General features: G+C 51.6%; 1 protein-coding gene across 5 annotated transcripts in view; it reads right to left on the bottom strand.

Moving 5' to 3' along the window:
• Positions 1-3,969: 3,969 nt before the first annotated feature.
• LOC127033717 (transmembrane protease serine 5-like) overlaps positions 3,970-19,474 on the bottom strand; it is an 86,158-nt gene continuing 70,653 nt past the window's right edge. For 3 of the 5 annotated variants that reach the window (XM_050921834.1, XM_050921833.1, XM_050921835.1), the window contains exons 2-13: positions 18,238-18,364; positions 16,396-16,503; positions 15,682-15,804; positions 13,997-14,088; positions 11,109-11,222; positions 10,180-10,223; positions 8,474-8,636; positions 8,160-8,338; positions 7,533-7,631; positions 7,024-7,166; positions 5,835-5,987; positions 3,970-4,703 (exon numbers count right to left, since the gene is read on the bottom strand). In XM_050921834.1, the coding sequence (XP_050777791.1) occupies positions 4,695-4,703; positions 5,835-5,987; positions 7,024-7,166; positions 7,533-7,631; positions 8,160-8,338; positions 8,474-8,636; positions 10,180-10,223; positions 11,109-11,222; positions 13,997-14,088; positions 15,682-15,714 (1,029 nt within the window). In that variant the 5' untranslated portion in view covers positions 15,715-15,804; positions 16,396-16,503; positions 18,238-18,364 and the 3' untranslated portion in view covers positions 3,970-4,694. Of the gene's footprint in view, positions 4,704-5,834; positions 5,988-7,023; positions 7,167-7,532; positions 7,632-8,159; positions 8,339-8,473; positions 8,637-10,179; positions 10,224-11,108; positions 11,223-13,996; positions 14,160-15,681; positions 15,805-16,395; positions 16,504-18,237; positions 18,365-19,474 lie in introns of those variants that run through there. The other 2 variants (XM_050921831.1, XM_050921836.1) reach the window with 2 other exon arrangements.

Here is a 19,474-nt window from a genome sequence, read left to right as displayed (position 1 = left end):
AACGGACTTTGGATGGCTGTCAGCGGTAATCTTGCTGCACGTCCCCTGTGGGGCTTCGTCCTTCTTACCGGTGGAAGTTGTTCCAGTTTAATTAAATGCTGTTTAGGTCAACAGTGCTTTATGGTCTGCTGGGTAGCCCAGTGGTTAGGCTATGGGTTTAACCTCTGGGAGACAGGGGTTCAAGTCTGCTCTGGTGCCTGTGCCCTCCATTTTTCAGAAGAAGGGATGGGCTTGCTCTTGCTCTCCTCTTGCCTGTTGAAGCTCTTCCACTTTAGTTAAATGTGCTCTGGGCCAGCCTCCTAGCAACTCTCACTCTCTAGTCCAGTGGTTAGGATACTCACCCGGGTTGTAGGAGATCCTGGTTCAAATCCCCCAGCTGCTTGTTCAGCAGGGATTTGCACAGGGATTTCCTGCCTCCTAGGCGACCGTCCTTTGTGGTGGGCCATCCTTGTCTGAACCCCCTCTCTTGCTCAAGAGGCCATTGTCTTCTTGGGACGGAGAGGGGATTTGGACAGGGATCGCTCACCAGTGACTCTCCCCAGGAGGTGGCAGCCCCCAGTTCACACCCCTCAAAAGAGCAGGGGAGTGCCCTGGGGTCTGCCACAACCTGGGCGTGTATCCTGATCATGGTGGACAAGAGAGAGAGGGGGTTTTACTGCTCAGCAGCAAAGCCCCTTTAATTAAAAGAGCAAGAGGCCCTGTGACAGGCCTGTTGCTCAGCTAGGAGGGGGTCTCCCTCACCCACCAGAGGCCCTCCTGTCCCACAGAGCAGGGAGTTGAACCAGGGTCACTCACAATCCAAGCAAGTACCCTAACCCCCACACCACAGAGGGACTTGAGAGTGTCCCTTGCTCCGGTTAATATATAGTTAAAGTGGGACGCTTGAGCGGTAAGAGATCAAAGTGCCCCGCCCATCTCAGGGAAGGGATTTGAACCAACACCTCTTCGCTTCTTGGGCAAATACCCGACCCACAGGACTACAGTAGGAATCAGGCAGAGTGCCTGGGCCAATTTTCATGTCCTATTTACTGAATGTGGCCTACCTGCAACAGAAAGGACTGAGGGAGACTCCACAGCCCACTACCTCCTAGCCAGGCACTTAGGCCATTCGGTTAAGAGGTAGGCAATCACCCTTCAAATCCCATCTCAGCCAGCATAAAGGGGATTTGAACCCCCACTGGCCCTCTTCCAAAGACGGGGAGCCAAACCACTAGGCCACAGAGGGACTCATGGTGTAGGTGTGGCCCAGTGATTGTTTAATTACCTAATGACATTGGTCCCCCCAGTCCAATAGGAAACACTGAGGAAGCCAGCCACTGGAATATCTCCTAGCCCAGTCACTTCGAGCATTTACTTGCCAGGTAAGGGAGATCAAGGTTCCAATCCCATCTCAGGCAGCATAAAGAGGATTCAAACCCCAGCATTCTACAGGCCAGCCACAACCCCAAACCACTACACCACACAGGCTTGCTGGCTAGAATTCTGACCCAGTGAATATGTAATGAAAATGGAACAACTGCAGCAGAAAAATTGGAGGCAGCCACCACAGTGAGAAACCCTCTTAATCCAGCAGCTACATGTTCACCTTAGAGACAGGAGACGGCTGTTTAGGTCCCCTTTCAGCAAGCTGAGGAAGGAGTTAAACCTGTATCATCCACATGCTGGGCACAGACCCAAGCCACTAGACTAGAGAGGGATTCATAGGGGCCTTTTCCCAACTGCTCTTTAATGGAAGTGGCCCAGTCTCAAGCTGCTACAAAGAGCAACCCAGCTCCGACTATCCCTTACTGGGGCTCACACTTGCGACAATGCAGAGCCCTATTGAAATCCCGCCTCATCGGGCAGGGAGAAGGAAATTGAACCAGTGTCTACCCCTCCCCGGTACCAAAGGATTCTTGCCAACCATGTCCAGGAACCCCCTCAGGTGACTAAACTGTTTCTTTTGAGCTTGTTCAGTACCTGCGAATGCCCTGCAAAAGAGCTGAGGAGAGAGAGGGAAGGAGGGGGAATGAGTGAGTTTGTGGAAAAATAGCTCCACCAAAGCTATTAGCCAAGAGCATCAGGGACGCAGGCCAGTGCTCCGGGCGTCCTGAGATCTCAGGGCTGCCAGAGGGTGGGCGCAGCTCACTGGCTCATTGCCCTCTTCTGGTCATTGCCGTTGAAGCATCTGCCCCTGTGGGAAGAGCGGCGACTGGGCTGCAAGGCTTATTGGCTCAGCCCCAGTCTGGCCGGGCTTACGGGCTTAACTTCCCCCTGGCCTGTTGGGAAGGGATTTGAAAAGGCCTCATCTTCCGCCCGGGAAGTTCCCCAATCACTGGGTCCTGGGCTGCTCAGTGGTGCCTGTTGAAGCTGCTCCACTTTATTTATATAGTACCGGGGTAAGGTGAGGTGAAACGCAAGGCTCCCTCTCTAATCCAGTGGTTGGGCTTCTCCTGGGGGCCATGAGAGCTGCTGGTTCAAATCACCCTTTCTGTCACCCCCCTGAAAGGGGTGTGCGGGAAGAGCGACCTGCTGCAGCAGCCCATGTCTGTGTCCTGGTTATACAGCTAGCGCGATGGAGGCTGTGCCCCTTTCATTAAGGGGCAACTGGGAAAGGCTTTGGCTGTTAATCCCTCTGTAGTCCAGTGGTTTGGGTCCTTACTCCGCATGTGGATGATGCAGGTTCAACTCCTTCCTCTGCTTGCAGAGAAGGGACTTGAAGAGCGCTCTCCTGCCTCCAAAGTGAACATGCAGCTGCTGGGCTAAGAGGGCTTCTCATTGGGGTCTAGTGGCTGCATCCAATTTTTCTGCTGCAGTTGTTTCCCCTTTCATTACATATTCATTGGGTCTCAAGGGTAGCTAACAGCCCTGGATGGTGGTCTAGTGGTTGGGGTGCGTGTTTAGCCTGTGGGAGACTAGAGTTCAAATCCCCTTTATGCTGCCTGAGACGGGATTCAAACCTTGATCTCTTACCTGGCAAGTTAATGCTCTAAGTGCTGGGCTAGGAGATATTCCAATGGGCTGGTTCCCTCAGTGTTTCCTATTGAAGGGGAGCCAATGTCATCAGGTAATTAAATAGTCACTGGGCCACTCTTACACCACGATTCCTTCTGTGGTCCAGTGGTTTGGGTCCCCTTCTTTGGAAGAGGGCCAGTGGGGGTTCAAATCCCCTTTATGCTGGCTGAGATGAGATTTGAAGGGGGATTGCCTACCTCTTAACCGAATGGCCTAAGTGCCTGGCTAGGAGGTAGTGGGCTGTGGAGTCTCCCTCAGTCCTTTCTGTTGCAGGTAGGCCACATTCAGTAAATAGGACATGAAAATTGGCCCACCCACTGTGTGTGATTCCCTCTGTAGTCCTGTGGTTTGTGTATTCGCCCAAGAAGCGAAGAGGTGCTGGTTCAAATCCCTTCCCTGAGATGGGAGGGGCACCTTGATCTCTTACCGCTCAAGCGTCCCACTTTAACTATATATTAACCGGAGCAAGGGACACTCTCAAGTCCCTCTGTGGTGCAGGGGTTAGGGTACTTGCTTGGATTGTGGGTGACCCTGGTTCAACTCCCTGCTCTGTGGGACAGGAGGGCCTCTAGGTGGGTGAGGGAGACCCCTCCTAGCTGAGCAAGAGGCCTGTCACAGGGCCTCTTGCTCTTTTAATTAAAGGGGCTTTGCTGCTGAGCAGTAAAACCCCCTCTCTCTCTCTTGTCCACCATGATCAGGATACACACCCAGGTTGTGGCAGACCCCAGGGCACTCCCCTGCTCTTTTGAGGGGTGTGAACTGGGGGCTGCCACCTCCTGGGGAGAGTCACTGGTGAGCGATCCCTGTCCAAATCCCCTCTCCGTCCCAAGAAGACAATGGCCTCTTGAGCAAGAGAGGGGGTTCAGACAAGGATGGCCCACCGCAAAGGACGGTCGCCTAGGAGGCAGGAAATCCCTGTGCAAATCCCTGCTGAACAGACAGCTGGGGGATTTGAACTAGGATCTCCTACAACCCGGGCGAGTATCCTAACCACTGGACTGGAGAGTGAGAGTTGCTGAGAGGCTGGCCCAGAGCACATTTAACTAAAGTGGAAGAGCTTCAACAGGCAAGAGGAGAGCAAGCCCATGGCTTTTCCTGAAGGCGGACAGCAGAGGCACCCGGGCAGACCTGAACCCCTATCTCCCACAGGCTAAGCCCAGAGACAACCCACTGGGCTATGAGCCATCCCTTAGCCTAAACAGCATTTAATTAAAGTGGAACAACTTCCACCAGCAAGAGAGATGAAACCCCCCATAACTACCTCAGGGGACATGCAGCAAGATTCCATTTGACATCCATCCAAAGTTCCTCTTAACACAAGCCGAGGGGATATTTGAACGCCCCTTACGCACAGCCCAAGAATAGGGCCAAACCATTGCACTACAGCAGAACTAGGTTAGGCTTTGCCCAAACACTAGTTGTTTAATATGGATCAGCTGCAACAGGCAAAAGCAGAGACGCTGCCCCTCACGCTACACCAGAGAACACAGCTGGGATGCTGGAGATGCCTCCTTACAGGCCTTGGCAACAGGCAGGTTGGATGGCTCCCTCCGTCTTTCCAGTTCATGCTGATCCACTGTAACTACATATTAACTGGGACAGAGCTTCAGAGTGGGGATACGTTTGTCCTGGACTCTTCTTTGCTTGGCATGTCACCCTGGGGATGGCTCTGCTCCTTAAACCTGTCCCTTGCTTTGCTTCTAGTGGCTCTGTTTAAAGAAGAGACAAAACGCTGTATCAGTTCCATGCTCTGGGATGGGAGAGTCTCAAATCACAAGGGTGAATACTGTTGCTAATTTGGAAGCAAGAATAAAATCCTGTTACGTTTGGGGGGGAGTGGGGGTTAGGGTAAAGCATGTAAATGGAGGTCGATGGTCATCTCTGAAGCTCTGTGTAACCTGAGATCAATAGAAATATTTTCATTCAAACCAGTGAAATGAGCTGTTTTCATGGCAATTTTCTTTTAAAAAATAAAAACCTCCCCCTGCCTTGTTTTGCAGTCAAACACTTCAGGGTGTTGCTGCAGTCCTGATATTGACTAGAAACAGACCATGGGAAAAAGAAACTGACTTGACCTCCCTCTGCTCCCATACAGTAAAGACACTTCCAATAATGAGCTGGTGAGTGAGAGAATAACTTTCACAGGGCCCTGCTGTCAGTTACAACTGATGTAAGGAAACTTAGTGGGGATTTTAGACTATTTTTTTAAGCTCAGAGTCTCGTCTTAAATCTAATGGCCCCTGTAGCTTCTGTTCCATGTTCCTCTCCTTCCTGTGCTTTTGTTTTTCTGGGGGAGGGAGGCAGGCTGAGGTCTGAAGACCCCAGGCTGGTTGGAGGCGCACCGGTATGCTCAGGCTATGGTGTATGGATGCACTGCAGGTGTTTGTGCTGCAAGATCCCAGCTGTCTTACCTACCTTTCCCACAGGGAGCAGGGCCATCTAGGCCTTTGGGAGTATTTTTCCATCCCTCTGTATTTAGGTGCATGTTGTGCTGCTGATTGCCCTGCCTCTGTGCCTCTCAGCTCTCCGCTGTCCAAAGCAGAGGGAGCCGACTTGCGTTTCTGATTTCCTGCCTCTGGAAGGGTCTTGCTGCAGAGGACAGAGCTGGTGACTTTCTCCCAGGAGCTGCACTAGATCTAGAATGGCAGGAGTATTTTAAACCCACCTCCGTTCCCATCCCCTATAAAGATTGTCCCAGGGATCAGGAAGGAATGTACCCATTGGGCAGCGATGACCAAAGGGGCAGGTTGGTGGTAGCCAGGATGACAGAGATGATAAGCCAACACCCTGCTCTCCTCTAGCCTCTCCTTGGAGGTCCTTTGTCCATTTGCTCCCATTACCTCGATGATCTGATAAATCCAGTCCAGGAATTCGGCCACCTTGGTGTAAACCCCAGGGTAGTTGGGTTCAGCACACCCTGTACCCCAGCTCACGATACCCACTAAGCGCCAGGTGAGTTCATCTTGGCAAACCAGCGGCCCCCCACTGTCTCCCTGCAAGACAGAGCGAGTGTCACGGTGGGGCAGGGCTTCCGTGAAATTAGCAGGTGGGGTTATGCACCATAGGGCTGCTCCTGCCCTGTGGGTCCTGTCAGTGTTGCGAGAGGCTGAAATGCAGGAAGGGGCAGAGCTGAGCTGCCTGCTGCCGGTACGTCCCCTTGGCATGCAGATTACTAAACCTCAGCTCTGTTACATCGCTTTAGTGCTCATGATTTTCCTCTCCCTCAGTCAGAGGACCTCAAAGCACTTTACTGGCCATTTTCAATCCATGCACCCCAGCGACACAACGCCAGATCTTCAAAGGCATTTGAATAAATGGGAGTTAAGCAGCAAAATATCTTTGTGAATCTGGGCCAAATGCTGTAAAAAAAACTTGTGGCACCTTAGAGACTAACAAATGTATTTGAGCATAAGCCTTTGTGGGCTACAGCCCACTTCATCGGATGCATAGAATGGAACATATAGTGAGGAGACATATACACATGCAGAGAGCATGAAAAGGTGGGAGTTGCCCCACTTTTTTTCTCCTGCTGATAATAGCTCATCTTAATTAATTAGCCTCTTAGAGTTGATAGGGCAACTCCCACCATTTCCTGTTCTCTGTATGTATATATATCTCCTCACTATATGCTCCATTCTATGCATCCGATGAAGTGCCCCCACCCTGACACCCACAGCCTCTCACTAGTTCTGCACAGGGCACCAGCACACCCGCAACGTGCCCCTGCTCTGCCCCTAAGACCCTCCCACCTCAGCCTTCACACGCCCCCACCTTGCCATGCCCTCCTTGTGCTGCACGGGGCCTGAGCATGCTCCTGCCATGCCCTCTCCAGTAAAGGGCTAGAGGGGGACCCCTCTTCATTTAGATGGGAGCCACATTTCCTACCCTCTTCCCCATTTTCATGTACGTGATAGACACCGTGTGGGATCCAGCCCACGGTAAGCAGCATCACACTGCTCCTCAGCGAGGGGAAGGAGTCCATCCCTCTCGGCCTATTAACAACAGGGGTTGTTTTCTCCCTGCTCTCACCTGGCAGGCATCTACTTTCCCGTCCAGGTAGCCGGCACACAGCATCCTGGGGGTGAGCTCACCAGAGTACACGCAGGAGCTGTTGCATTTCTTGGTGCTGATTAAGGGAACAACAGCTTCCTTCAGCATCTCAGCAACAGGAACTGGATGTGAGGAAAACAAACAAGAGACAGTTTAACCTGCAGCCCTGGTGGCTAGATGCTGGGGTTTGCACTCAAGGCACAGCGGGACATGGAGCATTACAGAGACCCTCTGTCTCCAGGGACTGAGGAAGTGGTCATTGGAATAGCAGTGGGGATTGGGGGTATCAGCAGAGCTGTGGGTGTGCAAGGAGCCCCAGGCTGCAATAGCCGCGGGTTGGGACTGAGGACTGCAGTAGGTTTGCAGATCAGAATTCAACACTCTCCTCTAGACTCAAACTCATCCCCTCAGTGAGATGCAGCCTTTGCTTGTCTTTGTTTTAAAAGGGAGCTACGAGAGAGCTCCCCGTGCCTCCTGGAGCTGCTTACCATGTTCTGGTGTGGTGTAGCCCCAGCCGGAGATCCAGCAGTGGGTGCCGTGGGGGAAATCCTGATGGTACTGCGGTAAACACACTGCACGGACAGCATCTGGGGAGAGAGCCACATGTTAGAGCACCGCCAGCTTGGGGCGCCCCTCCCAGCACACGGCACAAACAAATCCAGAGCGGCTCCCAGGAGCAGCCGGCCTGGAGCGAACAGGGGTGATCTAGACCTGAGAAGTGCAAGCGAAACACCCTTGCACATCTGCTCCCTCTGGCTCCAGGGGCCGGATTCTCCAAAGAGCTGTGACCTTTACAGCCAGATCTCAGCTCTTCACAAAATCTGCCCACTTACTTCACTGCATCCATGGGAGACAAGGTCTTGCGAGCGTTCTGTCCCATGTGCCATCAGCAGAGGCCCTGGGGCTTGCCTGGGGAGTGTTTTCTCTCTGCTGCCCCCTCCCTCCACAGCTGGACCGACCCTCCTACTGGCACTGCCCCTGGGATCGACACAGGCCACCGGCGTGGGAATGGGACGGTTGGTGGGTGGCTCTCTTGCCAATGGAAGCTATGGGGCTGCTCTGCGGGGATCCCCTGCCCCCTCCAAGGGGGAGACGGCTGAAGAGAAGGGTCTCACTGGAGAAGTTCAAGGGCGTTGTGAGTTTCATCAGTGCGATGTCATAGTCGTGAGTCCTGTCATCATAGCGGGGGTGGTAGATGATTTTCTCCACCGCCGCCCCGGCCTGCTGTGGGACTGACACGTGTGCGATAATCCCGGCAAAGACCAGCCAGCTGGAGACCTGAGGCCGCCTGTAACTGAGCAGAGACATGGCCCACCTGTTCCTCTAGGGCTGCAATATTGCTGGGGCGGCCAATTCCCCAGTCCCTCCCCTGCTGGGCGAACAGCCGGGCTCGGCACTAGGCCTCCGGCTCTGCCGTTCCCAGACTCACTTGTGCACGCAGTGAGCGGCCGTGACGATCCAGTTGTGCGCCACCACGGAGCCTCCGCAGACGTGTCTGGAGTTGAGGTACAGGCTGACCTGCCACGGCCAACGTCCCAATGGGGCGTCGCTTCCGCCCACGATCCGGGCTGCCCTGGAGCGCAGGCCACACTCTGCAAAGAGGGAGAAAAGTGAACCTGGTGCCCCTAAACACCACCTGAGAGTGGGGGAGAGATGGGCAGCAAAGGGTGTCCGAGAAACCTGTCCCTCTCCAGGAGCTGAGCAGAGCTTTGCCTTGAGGCCGAAGGGAGAGAGGGAAGGTCTTTGAGCACCAAGCCTGGGAGAGACAAGCAGGAGAACAAAGAGGCAGGAAATGGGAGGAAAGAAAGGGAAAGCAGGCAGCACAGAGGGAAGCAGCTGACAGGAGTCATTCCCCAGACGTGCTCCTGCCTTAGGGCTGTGAGCCTCTGCTCTGCCCAAGTCCCTGGCTCACCCCCCACAGAACATCAGGGATTCAGGGTGGCCCCAGCTTTCTCCCTTTCTTTTGCCACCTGTGCTGTTCCCCATGTGAAATAACAGAGAAACCCACTCTAACCCCCTCTGCGTGCTCCGAGCTAGTTCCAGGACCTCTGCCTGCCCATCCAGAGACCTAAACGAAGTCTCCTCCCCCAGCCAGCACCACTAAACCAGAGTGGAGAGGGAGCAAGAGAGAACAGCGAGGAATGCAGGACTCCCACCTGGACCTTCTCTGGGCTTGCTGCTTGCCCGGCAATAGCCCTGGGCCTCAAGGGGAGAGTTCTGGGCCACAGCTGCCTTCCCTGACAAACGGGCTGCTGAGACCATTAGGGTTTTAGATACTGCGGGGGGACAGGGGCATTGATTGCACATGCTGTTAATTACACAGTAGCTGTGCCATATGGACAGGAGGGATTTGGGAGCTGACGGTCATGTCACTGCTGCCGCTGCAAACAGACCCCAGCTATGAAATCACACGGACAAAGGGGCTGCTCCAGTGGCTTCAAAACCACCCTTTTTTTCTTGCCACTCAGCCAGCTGGGAAGCTAAATCTTCCTGGTTTGTGCTGGCTTGTTACTGCAGGGTCGCTCAAGAGGGCTGGAGCTGCCTGACTGAGTAATGCTGCTGCTTGCAGACCGCTCAACACTGGGGCTGCTGGACAGGGCCGGCTTTAGGCCAATTCCACCAATTCCCCTGAATTGGGCCCCGTGCCAAAGAGGGCCCCGTGCCCAGTGGCAGAGCTGCTGATGGGTGGGGCAAGTGGCTGAGAATCCCTTCCCTGGCTAGAGGCTCCTTTTAAATTTTTACTCACCTGGCAGTGCTCTGGGTCTTCGGTGGCAGGTCCTTCAATGCCAACGAAGACCCAGAGTGAGTGAACGACCCACCGCCGAAGACTCGGACCGCTGCCTGGTGAGTACAAGCCCCACACGTTTTTTTACGGGTTTTTTTTTTTTTTTAGTCTTCCCCACTGGGGCCCTGTCAAAACTGTTTGAATCAGGCCCCGCGCTTCCTAAAGCCAGCCCTGCTGCTGGATGGGTGAAGAATGACACAGGCTTTGCAAACGAACATCAGGGTCATGCTGAGTGCAGGGTGCCTGGTGTCTAGCTGACCTGGGGCTTTTGCTAATTAACAGAGGGTCTATAAGAGCACAAGGAATGCAAGAGACCCCAGTGCAATATGAGGACAGGGTAAAGCACTTACCGGAGCACTTCAAAGCCACAATTCGCCCTGAAGCACAGCTGCTCCTGCACAAGAATAAAATCAGGGTTTGAAATTAAGCTTTCCCAGAACTCTGCAGCCAGGAAACACAGAGTTGGCCCATCACGGGGTTCTATGGCAACTCCCCAAGGAATGGTGACCGGCCAGATGCACCCAGGATGCCCAGAAAGTGGATTCTGATAGGAATAATCATCGCGCCCACCGAAGGCTTTTCTCCTTCCCAGCACTTTGCAAACATGAGCTGGTGCAGGGCAGAAAGCTCACGTGTGCAACGATCCAGGTTGTGTTGCTGCGGCATCAAAGCAGAGTTGTTCTAAGAGGGCTAGCGGGCCTGCCTGAAGGTTGGGAAGGCAGGTACCCTGTTGGCACTGAGGGTATCTGTGCTCTGCAATCGGAGGTGTGATTGCAGTATGCGTAGACATACTCCAGTGCCTAGCTCAGGTACCATTAGCCAGGAAACACAGACTGTCTGGGACCCAGGATCTTTATTCTGGTGGCTAGGCTGTGCTGAAGTCTGCGCCGCCAAAGCTTTGCTGCTATAGGTAGTCGCACTAGCTAGATCGAAGCTAGCTCGGATATGCCCACACATGCTGAGTGCAGTGCAGACATCCCCACTATGTAAGCATTAAGCTGGCTTAGGTCCTATTTTAGTGGCATGACCCTTCCGGCAGTTGTGGCTCCTGCCCGTGCAGTCGTTGTGCTATTTGTGTTCCAATTTGGTGTCACTTAGTTGCCAGCTCAGATATTCTCTCTCCCTTCATATTTGCTGATCAGAGTCAATGCCAGCCCTGCAGACCCTGGCAGTCACCTCCAGAAACATGGAGACTTTTTCTCAGACAATATAGCAGTGAAGGGACCTTCTTTTCAGTCCCCGCAATGCCGGTCCTGCTCTCCCCAGCTCCATCACCCACCTGACCTGCCACATGTCTTCAATGCTGCTCTTCTGGTTGGGCACAATCTGAACAAACTCTTGCGTATCATTCACCTTGACATCTGTCAGGTTCACTCCTTTGTGATGGGCGAGTCTGCAGAAGCAACAGCAAATGTCATCACCTAAGCACAGAGAGAGATCCGAGAGCTCACCCACATGACAGCGTTCTTATGGGCTCTTCCTTCCTCTCTTCTGCATAGAACCAATGTACTCTAGTTTATACATGCTAATTCTGGCCACATTCTCACACAGAGATAGGGTTCAATATAATATCCATCACCCACTGAGAGGACTAAACCTTGACCCTGCCATGTTTCATGGAATCACAGTGCTTAACCAGGAGGGCTACCAACTACAGACGCACAAAAACAGGCTTCCACGCACGCAACTTGAGTTCCAGTTTTGTCTCTCTCATTTACCAGGGGCAATGCCCTGTCTGGAACTGTACAGCACACAGGGACAGCTAATGGCTAAATAATAATACTGCAAATGAACATACCCTAGCCCTTACTTTACACTCTAACCCCAAAATCAGGAAATAGGTTTGCTTGCATCACTAAAGTATCTTTTTAGATGCTACCATCCCTTTGCTAGCCTTGCAATGTCGACAGCGTGTGAGTACAACAGGAGAAAGTGACACCTTCCAAGTGAGAATCTCAAAACATGCTCCAAACATGAACGAGTTCATCTTCACCTGGGAAACAGGTGACTATTATGATCCTTGTTTGAAAGATGGGGGAAATGAGGCACAGAGAATAGAGGTCACAAGGGAGTAGAGGAGGTACAGTTAGAACCCAGGAGTCCTGCTTCTCATTTATGCCAGAAAACCATCCTCCTCACCTCTATGATGATGTTCAGGGGAAATGCACAGCCACAGAACAGCAGTGGAGAGGACAACAGTGACATGATATCTGGGAGTGACTCTATAGACAGGGATGATATAAGGGCTTAACCCAACTTCCAGGGAAGCTGATGGAAAGATAATTCCACAGTCCATGATTCTGTGAGCTTGGGAAGCTGCTATGAAAGTCTCGGGAAATAAACCCAAGCTACAGGACATCTAGCGTGGGTCAAAAAATGCAGATTGTTTCCCCCCTCCCAGGAAATTTTTTCATTTAAGACAATATACCAGATGAAAAAAATTAAATTTTGCAGTGAAAATTCCAACCCCCAAATGGTTTGATTTGGGGGTTTCCTCCCTTTTCCAGTGGCAAAATAGAAAAAGGGTGAGAAATGGGACTAGCAGAATGAGAGAGATTCCAGAAGAGATGAGAGAGATTCCAGAAGACTGGAAAAGGGCAAATATAGTGCCCATCTATAAAAAGGGAAAAAAAACAACCCAGGAAACTACAGACCAGTTAGTTTAACTTCTGTGCCAGGGAAGATAATGGAGCAAGTAATTAAGGAAATCATCTGCGAACACTTGGAAGGTGGTAAGGTGATAGGGAATAGCCAGCATGGATTTGTAAAGAACAGATCATGTCAAACCAATCTGATAGCTTTCTTTGATAGGATAATGAGTCTTGTGGATAAGGGAGAAGAGGTGGATGTGGTATACCTAGACTTTAGTAAGGCATTTGATACAGTCTCGCATGATATTCTTATCGATAAACTAGGCAAATACAATTTAGATGGGGCTACTATAAGGTGGGTGCATAACTGGCTGGATAACCGTACTCAGAGAGTAGTTATTAATGGCTCCCAATCCTGCTGGAAAGGTATAACAAGTGGGGTTCCGCAGGGGTCTGTTTTGGGACCGGCTCTGTTCAATATTTTCATCAACGACTTAGATGTTGGCATAGAAAGTATGCTTATTAAGTTTGCAGATGATACCAAACTGGGAGGGATTGCAACTGCTTTGGAGTACAAGGTCATAATTCAAAATGATCTGGACAAATTGGAGAAATGGTCTGAGGTAAACAGGATGAAATTTAACAAAGACAAATGCAAAGTGCTCCACTTAGGAAGGAACAATCAGTTTCACACATACAGAATGGGAAGAGACTGTCTAGGAAGGAGTACGGCAGAAAGGGATCTAGGGGTTATAATGGACCACAAGCTAAATATGAGTCAACAGTGTGATGCTTTTGCAAAAAAAGCAAACGTGATTCTGGGATACATTAACAGGTGTGTTGTGAGCAAGACGTGAGAAGTCATTCTTCCGCTCTCCTGTGTGCTGGTTAGGCCTCAACTGGAGTATTGTGTCCAGTTTCAAGAAAGATGTGGAGAAATTGGAGAGGGTCCAGAGAAGAGCAACAAGAATGATTAAAGGTCTTGAGAACATGACCTATGAAGGAAGGCTGAAAGAATTGGGTTTATTTAGTTTGGAAAAGAGAAGACTGAGAGGGGACATGATAGCAGTTTTCAGGTATCTAAAAGGGTGTCATAAGGAGGAGGGAGAAAACTTGTTCACCTTAGCCTCTAAGGATAGAACAAGAAGCAATGGGCTTAAACTGCAGCAAGGGAGATTTAGGTTGTAATTAGGAAAAAGTTCCTAACTGTCAGGGTGGTTAAACACTGGAATAAATTGCCTAGGGAGGTTGTGGAATCTCCATCTCTGGAGATAATTAAGAGTAGGTTAAATAAATGTCCATCAGAGATGGTCTAGACAGTATTTGGTCCTGCCACGGGGGCAGGGAACTGGACTCGATGACCTCTCGAGGTCCCTTCCAGTCCTAGAATCTATGAATGGGACTCCATTTCAGCTGAATCTAGGCCCCAAATAAATATCAGTAACTCTACGGTCCGTGGCTCCCAGTCCTGTGCTCTGATCACATTACTTCTGCACTATCTTCATCAAAATGCCAAATCAAAGACCTGTACCTGAGACTGGCCGACTAGGTCTATGCTCAGAGGAGTATCACTTACTGGAGGTATCCCAGCTGCCTACAGATCAGAGTCCCCAGGGAGAGATTCCACCGCTCATGACATGCCAGGAGCCAGCCGGGCCTGCCTTCCACCTGCACTTCCAACAAGAAGTTTCCTGTGTTTATTCTGAAAGATACTAAAACCATTTTATTAAAAATGTCCTACAAGCTTCCTTGCGACCAGCTCTTTACAAAGGCCAAAGCTAAACACAGTAAAGTCCCAGTGACTAAGGAGGGCTGAACCCATCCCCAAAACTGGCTCTGCAGAGTGCCCCAGAAAACCTTTGGGGCTACTGCAAACCACTCCTGGACCTTTCCATGTGTTCCCAGGGCTCAGGGGGTGGCACTGCTGGGTACTGGCAAAGCATTCTGGGTAGTGCTATGCAGAGGGCTCTAGCAAGCTTCCCCTTTGCTTCAGAATCACTCCAGTGTCACAAAAACAAAGAACTTTGGGGACTGGGTTTAAAGGCAGAAGCTGAGCAGGGCGTGTCTGAGTGAAAGAAAAGCTGCAAAATTATTTAGAGGCTGAATCTGAGACACTTACTACTCACACAGCACTTCCCAGTTAGAGATCTCTAAGCACTTTAAATAGCACCATTAACACTATCCCCATTGTAGAGGCAGGCCAAGCTTGATGTCACAGAGCGATTGTGGTAGAGGCAAGCGTGGAACCCACTGCCTGTCCTACACCCTGTTCAATGAACCACACAATCTCCTGCATTCAACAAGCAATTAGTATCTCAGGGACTTGATTAAAACTCCATTGCTGTAAAGTGGTGGCTTTGTGAGACACCCCATCCCAAGGGCTAGCTTCCCGTGGGATTAAAACAGTGGGTGTGAGGGTCGGAAAAGGGGGAACCAGTGGAGAACAGGAGGTGTGACATGTTTGGAGCACTGGTGCACCTGCACTGAACACCCGGTGTGTAAGAGGTTGTTGTCACCTCGCCTTTGCTTGCAAGAGGGGAACCCCCAGCCAAATGGGGCCCAGACACACTGTGATCTGTGGCGACCTCAGGAGATGGGTGCGGAGGGCTAACGCTGAGCCCTAGACAGCAGAAGGCGTGGAAATCATTTACACCATCGTTGGCGTCGCTGCTGAATTTACACCATCATTGGCGTCGCTGCTGAATTTGAACCACAGCTCACAATCTGCTCAGCTCCCACTTTTAGGGGGTGGGTCAGAATCAGGGGGTCAGTAAGGAGCAGTCCAGCTCCCTGCTCAGAACAGAGACAGAGCTCCCGCTCATCTCCCTGGCTTGGGTAAACAGCACTTCCCCCCTACCCCCCACTGCTCCTCCCCCTCCTGCTTTGCTCTCCTTTAACCACTGGACTCAGCTGTCAAGTTGCTACTGTGATGCCACAGCCCCAGAGATTGCAAACATCCTCTGGGGAGGGAAGAGGCTTTTTACTGCAAAACTGAAGGAGAAAAACAGAATGTGGGGGAACTTTCTGGTCTGTGACAACAAGAAAGGGGCAGGCAAAGGCACAGAGACAGCCTCATTCTTTGCTTTGCCTTCGACCTTGAGGAAAGGAAATCTCCTTGCTCTTAGGTCAGGCTGGATTTCAGGGGGTTTCTACAGATCACTGTAAGTGAAAGGTCCAGCTGAAGGCACTAGGTGACACATCCTCTCCACAGGGATCCTGGCAGCGAGGAGAGAAGGGGCATGGGGAGTAAAGATCTCAAACCTCTCCTGGGAGCCATGGTGATGACGGGCTCATCTTCCCCGGCGTCTGTGCAGGTTGGGATCGACTCCATGTCCTGCAGGGAGCTGAGATCCTGGTCCGACAGGGGCACTGTCAGGAATTTCACTTCAGGAGGAAGCGCAGAGGACTGAGATGTGATTGAACAGTCTAGACAAGGCCCCAGAACACACGCCATGGGGAACAACCCTGCACTGGCCCCGAGGGGGTGATACACCCTTAGGGCTTGATCCAAAGCCTGCTGAAGTCAACCGAGAGATTCCAGTTATTATGAGGTTGATCTATTATTTGCACTACAGTAGCACTTGGATCAGACCCCCACTGTGCACGGTGCTGTACAAATGCACAGCGAGAGATGGTCCCTGCCCTGAAGAGTTTACATTGAAACAGACACGACAGATGCAGGGTGAGAGGGGAAACAGGCTCCAAGAGGGAAAGGAACGTGCCCAGGGTCACGCAGCACGTCATGGCAAACAAGGACTAGAATCCATTCCAGTGCCTGCTGCACTGTGCTGCCTCCGGTACTCTCACTTCCTGGGCTTTGCAGCTAGGCTTTCCCACGCCAGGTGTCTGTGGTCCTGGGACCCTGGTGACAATTCGCTCCATCACTTGCATGACCCCAAAGCCCTGCTCTCTGTTTCAGCCACTGGTCTAAGGGCGGTTTTGAGAGGGGTGAGGAATCCCCCAGGAGATACACACCTAGAAGCCACATCCCGACGGCTGCCCCTGCCAGCAGCCCAATGGCCCCAAGCAGCCAGAGGCATCTCTTGATGGGGCAGAGGTTTTCCAGGGACGTGTTGGAGGAATCTTTAAAAAAACAGAGAGAAGGGGAGAGAGGTTAGATACTGAACAAGTTCTGGGTCTTATTGTTTTCTCCTCTGTGGCACAGTCTGGGCCCTGTAGTAAGATGAGGCCCTGAAATATAAACTCTTGTGTCAGAGGCCTAGTCTAAGGCCTGAAGCCTGAACCAAAGTACTTCCAGGCATTGCTAAGCAAAAGCAGGGCTGTGAGCCAGAGGCAGGCCTCACTCACAGAAGTAGTGAGAAGAGGAACTTGTGCCAAGATGACATCAGGACACTTCACAGACATAACAAGGAACAGACAGGTGCATCTTAAAGACAGGACAGCATGATGGATAGATCTATTTGCCTGGAACAACATGATCAAAGTGGGGACAGCACCCTAATGAGTCAAGGGGCTGTACCTCAATACGTCAGTAGGGAGAGTAATCTGTCCTGTAACTGTATAAAAGTAGGTCCCGGAGTGCGCGTCTTTGTCCAGCCTAGGGGGCAGTGGAAAGTCCAGCCACTGACTGAGCTGTGTCCATTGCCAGGGGGCACATATTCGTAGTATGTTCTGTAGAGTCTATAGGGAACCATTACTGTGCTTCATATGACAATAAACCTGGCTCGGGTTCCTTCGTACCTTACTAGAGTCTGTGGTCTTTGGGGTTCTCTCAGGGTCTGCTGTGTCAGCTATCTGCGCAGAGCCAGGGCAGCACACAGAGGGAACATGCACACAGCCAACTCTTATCATCATCGAGCAAGAGCAGAGCACCACACCGGTAGCTACTGACAACAGGCCCCATCTTGCCCCTTGTAAACTCCCTAGCTCACCACAAACTCTCATCTCTTCCTGTGAGGATAAGCCCAGCAGTTTGCCATGCACCAAGGTTAGTACCCAGGAGGGGGCACTGGGTCTCAATCCCTAACAAGACTCTCCAGGGTGAAAACATGAGAACTAAGGAGGGACCTTCCCCTGTACATCTTCCATCTGGCCAGAAAACACAGTCAAAGTCACAGGACCAGCAGGCTCCTTTCAATTAAAGAAGCCAGGCTAGCGGGACCAGGCAACCTACCTACTTTACTAATAGCTGGCTGTGTCTCTGGAGAGGCAACATTGCAGCATCTATAGATCACAAAGGAGGTTCTGAGTCATTTACATGAGCACAAGACGGGATGTGACGTGGTGCTACGCTGTGCAAATGCTTGTGATGAGCACGTGATCCTCAGGCCGGCGCACTGGATAGCCTTTCCCCCTTGGCTGCATTTAGCAATGCAGAGTAGACAGGCTGGTTGGACACCTCTGACAAGAGGCAATTCCCAGTGACCTTCTCCAGGGGCAGGCGACGGTAACAACCTGCACAGCTACTCCAGCACCCTCCATGCAGGGCTTTCTAGGCCCTAGACACTAGGGGTTGCTGGAGTGGGGGAGGAGTGGACAGATTTTTCAGGTTCGGGGGTGGGGAGGGTATTTTTCTTTCCAACGGGAGGTGAGGGTTAGGGTTAGAAATGGCAAAGAAAGCGCCAGTTCTGGGGTGAGCACGAGGGACAGTTGCCAGCAATTCTCCTCAGTGTGGGATTCCCACGTGAGGACTCCCAATCTCTGACAGCTCATCTCCTAGGCAAGGTCAGTGCAGCCACCTTGATGTGAGCAGGTGTTATGGGGTCGCCAGTCCTGGCTTGATCTGTATCCTGTGGGTGACAGGCGAAGCAGAGAAACCCCTTACGCCTCATGCCCCCACCCCCATGAATAGCTCACTCTGTCCTGCTGAGGTCTGTATCCTTCCCACTTCTCCTCTTGGCTCCATTGTCTTGGCCCCCTGGCTTTGGCCAGCATCCCGAGGGCTATGAAAGTCAATGGGGAACTGGGCAACTGATCCAAGACTCTAGAGGAAAAGAAACAAAGATCTGTACAAATCTGGGGCCACAGGGAAGGAATCAAGGGAATGGTCCAAATGCACTGGAGGAGGTGATTCATGGCCCAGTCACTCATGCTGGGCCCAGATCTGAAAATCCACTTGGATAGATAGATAAATAGCCAATGCACTCTCTTCCCCTGTCCGACCAACTGCAAAGTCCCTATCCTGCAGGCACCAGTGTCCAACTGTCCTGCCGTCTCCCAGCAGTCAATGAAAACCTCACAATACCCCTTAGAGAGGGGATCCTAGTAGCATGCTCAGAGTGGAAGTTCCACCGTGGGGCTCTGAGCTGAGAAGATGGACCCTTGGCTCAAGAGCCGGGACCCGGTCCCAGCTCAGCCCAGAGGGAGAGGCACAAAGCCAGAGCAGTTTGGGAACAGGCCAGGCATTCCCTTTGTTCTCAGTGGAAGCCTGAGATATGGGGGGTGGGATCCCAGGTCCTAGGGGGCAGGGTGGGAGAACAGAGCGCTCCCCTGGCAGCCCTGTGTGGGCTGGGTACAGCCGGTCAATACACAGGGGGACTCTGGGGGGAAATTCAAAAGCAACAAAACATTTTCATTTTGTTTAAAAAATGTTCACCCAAATTTTTCAGTTTTTTTTTGTTTTTTTTTCAAATGAAACTACATTAACTCCCTGGGGAGGAAAATGGGAAAACAAAACAACTACCCTACCCTGAGCGCTGAAAACAAACTAGGTTTTCTTCAAAAACAGATTTTGATCAAAACAAAGTGTTTGCATGAAAATGCTCATTTTGCTTAAAAAATGTTTTCATGAAATGTTCTCCACCAGCTGCGGTGCTGGACAGCCCAAGGCTGTCCTCTAGAAGCTGTGCGATAGGCACCTCAAAGCTCTGTAAGAAGAGCTAAGAAAGAAAACAAGGTACTTTATTCAGCAGTCTGAGTGGGGCACTTTCTGACTGTGCGTGCACGCACATACACACACACGCATGCACACACACACACGCACACACACACACGCACACACACATGCACCCACACACAAATCTGATGCCTGCTGAAGAACCCAACGTTCAATTTCTTAGCTTTCCGTTTCCATTTCCTCCTTCAGTCACGTCAC

Source organism: Gopherus flavomarginatus, chromosome 13 (assembly GCF_025201925.1).
Source record: "Gopherus flavomarginatus isolate rGopFla2 chromosome 13, rGopFla2.mat.asm, whole genome shotgun sequence".
Classification (NCBI taxonomy): domain Eukaryota; kingdom Metazoa; phylum Chordata; order Testudines; family Testudinidae; genus Gopherus; species Gopherus flavomarginatus.
Note: the sequence above shows the minus strand (reverse complement) of the source record. Positions and strands in the feature narration are given on the sequence as shown.